Source organism: Centruroides vittatus, unplaced genomic scaffold, assembly GCF_030686945.1.
Source record: "Centruroides vittatus isolate TY-2023 unplaced genomic scaffold, ASM3068694v2 contig_417, whole genome shotgun sequence".
In the NCBI taxonomy this organism is placed as follows: Eukaryota; Metazoa; Arthropoda; class Arachnida; order Scorpiones; family Buthidae; genus Centruroides; species Centruroides vittatus.
Window position 1 is genome coordinate 1494509 of NW_027122227.1, and position 8931 is coordinate 1503439.

An 8931-nucleotide genomic window follows, 5' to 3' on the forward strand; every position below is an offset into this window, starting at 1 on the left:
TTTATTTTTGTATTATTATCGAGAGAAAAAAATATAATAAATAAAATTTTAAGTTAAAACCGTACATACCAATCGAGTATACTTCTTTTTCTTTTAAGTAAACCGAGATTAAATGGTCCTTCTTAAGAGGATACACGATATATTTAAGAGAATTGCACGATGAAGGGGGGCCCACAACAATATACAGTTGCCAATTTTTATTATTATTATTATTTTTTTTTAGTTATATATATATATATATATATATATATATATTTCTTTTATACACACGTATAGATGAAATCCCGCGTTAGACGAGCTACTACTACTTCATAAATACAAGCTATTTTACTATAATAAGCAACGTAGAATATTTAGATTATTATTATTATTATTATTATTATGATTTTTTTTATATTTTTATCCACATATACTCAATACGAGAAACAACAGATTTAAAAAGACAATTTTTGCTTTTCTGCCCGGGGATAAATTATCATTGAAGTGCAATTTTTTATTATTAATTATTAATATTTTTAAATTCGATTCGACTAATTTCTAGGTGCATTTTTTGGGATTTCTTTCGAAATTTTTATTAAAATTATGAACTAGTGCAATCAAAAAGAAATATACTAAATCTGATTACAGGAAAGAAGGCATTTTTCGTAAAAGGGAATCAACTTTTCGAGTACTGTTCTTAAAGGATTAAGCTTGTTTTTTTGGATTAAACCTTTAATTAATTTTTTAAGAGAAGCTAAACAATTAAAAAAAATCACGATTACATTTTAGATAAGTAAGATTTTTATCCTATTTTATTTAAAAAATTAAGGGAAAAAAATTAATTTCGACACAAGGCAGCTTTCTCTCTCTCTCCTCTCTTTTATTCAGGAAGAACAAACTAGTAATTTCTTTTAATAAAATTAAAGAGTGGAAGCTATTCGATTGCCATCTCTCTAGAGAATTACTGTTTAAGTTGACCGGTAATAAATTTTAGTGGTTTAATAAACACAAAATAATTTCCTCCTCGACTTCTTTACCTGTTATGTTTACGTGCTGTTTACACGGAAGTTAATTGGCGACATCAACAAACTGTAAATATTTTAGAACGAAATGTAATGTTATATTTCCATTTTCTAACGGAAAAACTGAGACTTTTCCTATTTTATACGGCCTTAAATATTTCATGAGATCGAAAATATATTTTATTCTTTAATACTTTCGCTTGCTTTCAGATTCGTTCTCTTCCTCCGTACGGATTGTGTTTATGTATAAATATTTAAAGATTAAAAAGGAGAAAAAAGGGGGGTTGAAATTCAATAAATAAATAAATAAAATCGAAAGCAAATATCATCAAATTTACGGAATGAAGTTAATTTTAATCTTCGGTGTAACGACAGAAAACGGTCAGCAACCACACCCTGACAGTTAGTAATTGGATAGTTTCGATTCGAGAACAATGTACTTTAGAGCTTCCTCCTTTTTTTTCGAGTGGCACAATTTAATTTTACCAATTGCAACTTTCCTATTCGGAGAATAAAGTTGGAAACACATTTTAAATGAAGGGGGGAGGATCGAAAAATGCCTTCTTTCTACATTTAATCCTGGGTTTGGCAGCTTCTCTATATAGGCGTGTGCGTTACTTAGACAATGGCGGTGACAATTGTCAGTAACACCGACAGTTCGATACTAAAACATCGATTTATGACTAACAAAAACATTTTTAGGCACATCAGACGAAAATTTACCCAACACCACGACATTAAACAAAAATGTTGTCGCCCGGTTGTCCAGAACGGGCTTTTTTTTAAGGGGGAGAAAGGACTCACCGCGTAGACACGGAAACACGGGATTCTACCTTTTATTTTCCGTCTCCTCGAAAGACAAAAGCAAAATTTCGGTGGTCCCTCGACGCAACATCCGATTTCCGAAGTTCTAAGGTCTGGCGAAGACAAACTCGTTGTAGTGGTTCCAGCGATTTTCTTCGGAATCCATTCCGGGTTTCATAGGTTCTCCCACACCACCGGAAGCAGTACCGGAACCAGCTGCGGTTAAACATCTGAAACCGGCCTCTTGTAAACAATCGAATGCCTGTTCTAACGAATTGTGCTTAAGAAAGAAACGCGCCGTGTAACGATCTTCGGTGCCACGATCGGGATCTCTACTCTCGTTTAACGTCTCGCCAAAGACTTCACGGCATATTGTCACTTTCCCAGCCACAAGGATGCGGGTCAGTTTTCTAAATTTGACGTCGGCCAGACCGTCTCTGCCGAAAGCGAACGTCCCTCTGTAGCCTACTGTTACGTAACCTGGTTGACCTACCACCGATTGGCTCTGGTGAGACAGCCTGGATGCTGGTACCATTTCCACACCAGCGGCCATTTCTGGAAGGTTGAAGTATTCCGCTTCGTTTCTCAGTCGATCTCTTTCGTGGAAATTCTCGGGTAGGATCATCTTCTGATTTCGTAAATAGTCCAGTACGTAGCGGAACAACACCCCGTCTCTGTCAATGAAGTATTTACCTTTCGAATCCTTCATCACTCCCTGTCTTCCCTTGCTTCCGAACATTTGGGCTAGCAGAGAATTCGGTTCTTTAGTCAACGTTGCCAGTGACGTTGTGTAAAAAACCCCACCGACATTTAGCTCGATCACTGCTGGAAAATGGGAATTATCTCCCACTCCACCATTTGCTGCGGATGCGGACATCCTGCTCGGTGGCTCCGGATTTTTCCTTAAAATTATCTCTCCAGTAATTCTTCCATCTTTAGCTTTTCTGTCTGTGACACTTGGTAGCGTTCTTCTCGATCATTTTTACTCAGACGTTAGCAGACCGCTTGGCTTTATGCCAGATGGAGGTGACTACTGTCGGGCTACTCGCTATTTGTAGGCACCGATCGATCTGGATGCTGCCACACAAACCGAGTGTCGACATCTGTCGGTTAGTTATAACAATTTTTACAACAAACAAGAAAAATCCCACCTTAAAAAAAAAACAATTTTAAACTCGTCAACTCGACGTAAATAAATCCGGCATTTTCCACTCCAATCGTTAAAAAAAAAATTTAATTAAGGTTTTTAAGGAAAATATTAAAGAGCAATCATTTTATTATTAAGAGTTTTTCAAACATCCGCAACTTTAAAACTAGATCTTTGCTTTAAGTCAACGACCTAAAACCAGTGCAACAACATGAAAACGTCTAAGAATAAAAATACTTTTAATATTTCAGATTGCTTTCAGAAACTTTTAATGTTTGAAATCTGAAAAATCTGCCAAAAAATATCGTTTATTATTATTAAAAAAAGTTCAAAACTTGGCAACAAATAACTATAAACAACAAGAGAAAAAAATAAGAAGTAAAGAATTCAGTCTTCATCCAAAAAATTTTTTAATATTAAAAAATTAGACAGATGCAAATATACCATGAGATATATTTATAAAATATATCTTTTTTTTTTTTTTTTCTCTCTAACTTAATAAATATACAAATTTAAAGTTTTACATTATGCATTAGCAATATGTGACAAATATTACCAGGAAATAAAAAAAGTAGCAAAATATATAAAATTTTCAAATGCAAAGTTATTAAGATGAGAAAAATACAAATAAAATGTGACAAGTGACAAAGAAAAATCAGTAAAGATGTACAGTACAGAGAGATAAAATTAACAAAATTTCTTAATCATCATCCATTATTTTTAGAATTTTACAATCATTAAATAATTCTAAAGGAATGTAATTAAACAGCTCAGCATATCTTCATTACAAATGTAAATAAAAACACTTCAATAAAATATATTGTTATTTATTAAAACTGATATTATAATTGACCGATTAGAAGCCGGAAAAACAATTGTCTCTTAATTAAAATATTCAGTTTTAATTATCTATAGGGTTATTATTTAAGTAGATTTTTTTAAAATTTTATCTGTATTTAATTAAATTCTTAAAAAGAATAAATTAATAGTACTTATTTTTAGTATAATTTTACTTGTAATTATCTTACATAATAAGAAATTCATTTATAAAATCACAAATGCACATAAAGCTTTATAAATGGTACTATTCAAAAGTCAATATATATATATAAATTATTTAATATTTAATTAGATTAAAATATGATCCAAACTTAAGATAATTATTAATTATATTTAAATTACTATATATTATTTTATTCGCAATATAAAAATGAATAATTTCCAATTTATATTCTGTCTACTAATAGTTCTCTCCAATATAGAATTAATATTTTATTAAAGTTAAAAGTGTTTCCTGGAATTTACTTCTTATCGTAAATTGTAATTACTATTATAGAGATTCGTAAATTTAATATTAAAAATAATTATTTTTTACGCCGTGTTTTTTAAATCAAATTTAATCTACTAAGAAAGTTAATCAGTCAATATTAGTTGATATGAAAATAGCGAAAATTTTAAAAGTACTTTTGAATGTAATGTTTTATATGGCACAACTAGCATTTATAATACAGAAGTGTCTCGATTAATCAATCAAGAATGCCTCTGATAATGAAAAACTCACATAACATGCAATGGTTGGTTCATATTATTTGATAAAATGCGAGAATTTAATTAAAATTTCTTGTTAAATTTCTAGAACTGTGGATCACACATCCAATATTCATAAAACAAAATGAGCTGTACTATATTCTTTTGTCTCTATTGATAAAGTATTCTTCTCAGAGAAGTTAAATGGGACTCTACTGTATTTATATACTTACTTGGGACTCAAAAAGTCAATTTTATTTTCATAATAACTAATAAACTTTTAAACTAAAAATAAAATTATCTTGAGAAACAATAAAATTAAACATAAATTATACACAGAAAGTGTAGAATACTTGCCATTAAATTGTAATCAAAATATAAATGATTTATATTTTAGAGCATTTCCTTATTTAAATTTAAATTATTTAATTTAAGTTTGCTCTATATAGTTTGATTACAGTTTAAATGCAATTATTCTATACATACAAAATATATTTCTAACATTAATTTCATTCTTTTAGAAAAAACTTTTCGAATTTCAATGTCTTTGCAATGGTAAAATTGTATCAATGAAAATAAACTATTTATGAAAATATTTCGGAAGTTAATTTTTATAAAAATATTTTCCATCCGACATTTAAAAGAGAACTTAATTGAAATTTGTACATTGGCACAGTTAAATCAGTATCATGATTAGTTATTTATGTTTATTTAGCTCGTTTCCAAAAATAATTTGAGTCACAACACGGAAAATTTGTAAAAATAAAAAAACAACGTGACATACCCAAATCAATTATTCTGGTTAACTATATGCATTAAAACTACTGTTTTAACTAAAATACAAGAATAAATTTTTTTTCTGTTTGAGTTTTTGATAATTTTAGAAAATTATCAATGTCTAAAACAAATTATATTTGTTTTTATGTAATTAACTTTCTAAAAAGTTATATACCAGAGTTATGATTAATGCCTAACTATTTTAAGACAATACATTTATCGCTATGATAGGTCATCTTATTGCAAATGAGAACATTCGCAAATAATAGATTAGCTAAGAAAATTTTCTGATCTCTAAAATCTGCAGTATCTCATGTGAGATTAAGTTGGGAAAAACCTAACATGTTTAACAATTTAAATAAATTCTGTATTATAATATAAATAGTCATTTCCAAAATGAATCACCACTAATTGCAGAATGTTTAACACAAATACAAATATTGTTGTGTGTGTTCAATGGCACACATTAAATTTTCATAGAAAGCTGTTATATACAATGATACAATTTAACTTCTGTAAGATTACTACTTTTTTGAATATAAATTTATACAATTGCATATATTTAAACATGTTATTTAGTGTAATTACTTGTATGTAGTAGAGTCAAAAATAAGCTAAACTTTTAGCACAAGTTTTATTATACGACAGACAAATTCTTACACCACACTACCTTAGAAATATGCTCCTTCTGCACCTACACAATTCTTCCAGAATCTTTACCACTCGTCAAAGAAGTCCCGGAAGTCATTTTTTTATGTGTCTTTTAATAGTTTTCTTGCTGCAGCTTCCAATTTACTGCTTATTGAAATTTCCATCCCTTCAACTTCTTTTTATGTAACAGATAAAGCCTGTGGAGGCAAAATTATAGGATTTATGAAAACTGTATTATGCCCTATCAATCAGATATTTGATGACCAGAACTGACAATGATAACTACAGCAACCAAAGCCTTTAAAAGATACTATAAAAGTGCAAAAAAAAAAAAATGGCTACCAATACTGCATTTTCAAATTCTTTTTCAAATGGTATAGATTCTAGCAGAAGTGTTTAACTGCAGAAGCTGTTTATTTCAAAGATGGGCTCCTGTAAATATTTTGAATGTAATTTTTATTATGTTAATAATACAAATTCAATTTATTTCTGATACTACCATGTATTGTTAGATATGATAATTTTCAAATTGTAATTTCACAAATTTCAGTTTTATTGATCATGCATATCTGATCTTTCACAATGTTTAATTTGATCGTTAATATTCAGTAGAAATCACTATGTACATGGAATAATATTATTATGTTTTTCTATTATCAATTTCTATCATTTTTTCTATTATGTTTTCAAGTATGTGTTTACATAGTTAAACTTTTGCTGGACATTTAAGAAAGGTGTCTGTTTTCTCTTTACTAATGTAGTAGTTCTATTATTTATTAAACTGATACAAAAATACTGGAAAAATTATAAATTCACTCATTTTTCATAGTTAGAAAATGTAAAACATATTTCTGAAAGCAATACAAATGAAAGCACAAGCATAATCTGTTAATTTGTAAGTATAGATCCAGCATGTCTACAGCTACATTTAATAAGGTCCAACGATCATTAACAAAATGGCAACAGAAGTGTACATTCATGCAATATTGCTGTACAGTTACAAAAATGGCATCACTTCTCAAAAATGTGTATATGAACTATTGAAAACTTATGAGAAATTTCAATCAGATGAATTAAATTTTGTTGACTTTAACGGCCCGTTTATGAAACTGAACGATGACTATTTGAGAATGTCGCTGGAATTAAAATTCACAAAGGATAACTCAGAAAATGGCATAATTTCCACACATAGATTAGACATCTATCATTAAGTACTTGTAAAAGTTGGGTAACATGTCCAACTAGATGTCTGCATTCCACATCAGTTAATACAACAGAATATATTAGCTTATTATATTGCACATTCTTCATTGCTGCATAGCAAAAGATCAACAATTTTCTAAATACAATAATTACAAAAGATAAAAAATAAATGATTTAAGATATTACTCATAAAAGATCATGATACGAAAGAAGGAAAAGTAACCAAAATTATGGAAAAATTACACTTGCAAATCAACACATCAAATGATATTCTGTTATTATTGCAGAGATATTGTCCATTTACAAGTTGCTAAACCAGATGCAAATTATCAGCATGGCTATCTATTGTAAGTAGATGGACCACTTAAATATAGCACAAAGGAAAACAAACTAGCACTGGTCAACAACAAAAAAAAAATTTGTTTTCTACCAAGATAACATAACTTGTGTGTGACAATACAGAAATTGCAGAAGCTGGGCATAGGAGATCACAAGTCATTCCACTGTATTTGCTACAGCTGAGAAAGCAACCATAAAATATCCATCTGTTTCATTTTCTGAATAATTTCACTTATAACGGAAAATATCAAAAAGCAAGCATATACTATATAAATCAACAGGAAAGAATTGCTGCTAACAATGGCAATTGTATTCTTATTAAATAAACCATTTGTTGCTCATAAGAATGTTTGTTTATGTGTCACATGTTTTCCCACTACTTTCATATCAATATACTACAATATATTTTTTTACCTCCGATGATTATTTCTTAATTCAATGATATGATAGATGTATGACTGAGGCAGTAAAAGTGTCAGCCTGCAATTCTGGAGACCCAGAATCTGATCTAGCAGGTAAAAAACATCAGGAATTTTTCAAGGGTGCTCTCTCTTCTAGACATTTCAGGCTGTCCCTCATACCATTTATTTTTCAATTTTTAATAAATAAATAAAATATGAATGTTTAAATTCACAAATAATTGATCTTAACTGAAAGTTGTATGAAATTTTTGCTAAACACTATAGATTTCATATATTAAAATAAAGGCATTCCTCACTTCAAAAATGTAAAATTTGTTATATGTAAGCTCTTTATAATACAAAAATTTTAAATTAAACATCTGTTTCCATTCACTTTTTATATATAAGAAATTTGAATATTACCTGGTCTCCTTGTCCATTTTTCATTAAAATATATTAATATGAAATAATAAACTAAACAATGATAACATTAACTTACTAATTTAGTCTCACTATTATAAAAATCTCTATAATTAATCAATATCTATAATTATTAAATAATTATATAGACATTGTATTAAAATGACATAATTTGCTTTCTAATAATTTAATATCTTAACAACACAATCTTTTTCCTAAGGTATTTATCTCTTATGTTGATGGTTTTTCATTATTTTTTATGAAAATAATGAAATATAAAATAGAAAAAATTTTATGATATCAATGGGTGAACATTTCACAGTAATGTTCACATGGTTCCTTTGAGCAACTGTATTGAAATTATGCTCAAATAGTAGGTTTTATGTGGAAAAATGCTATAAACTTATATAGGCATTGTTCTATATTCAATCAAGTGATTGTGAACTTATTAAATTTTAAATAGAAATTTAATAAGTTCAAAAGATGGCACCTAATACCTGCCTCTAATACCAAATTACTTAGCATTTAATTAATAATAGTAGTAGTAATGTAGTCTGATATAATTCAATAATTGTTTGGCTTTAAGAAATTATTCTTTAATAAGACGTCAAATAATAGAATGTTGTAAAATAAGATACCTATAATGCAATACTACACTATG

At 28.7% G+C, this 8931-nt stretch overlaps 1 protein-coding gene across 1 annotated transcript; it reads right to left on the reverse strand.

Annotated features, from left to right (window-relative positions):
• Positions 1-254: 254 nt before the first annotated feature.
• Positions 255-2869, reverse strand: LOC136976635 (BTB/POZ domain-containing protein KCTD12-like). Its single transcript, XM_067271976.1, has one exon. The coding sequence runs from the start codon at positions 2680-2682 to the stop codon at positions 1912-1914; it is 771 nt and encodes a 256-aa protein (XP_067128077.1). The 5' UTR covers positions 2683-2869; the 3' UTR covers positions 255-1911.
• Positions 2870-8931: the final 6062 nt, after the last annotated feature.

What these genes read in the sequence shown, in the direction of transcription:
- LOC136976635 (XM_067271976.1), bottom strand. Translation starts at nt 2,682, where the DNA reads ATGTCCGCATCCGCAGCAAATGGTGGAGTGGGAGATAATTCCCATTTT.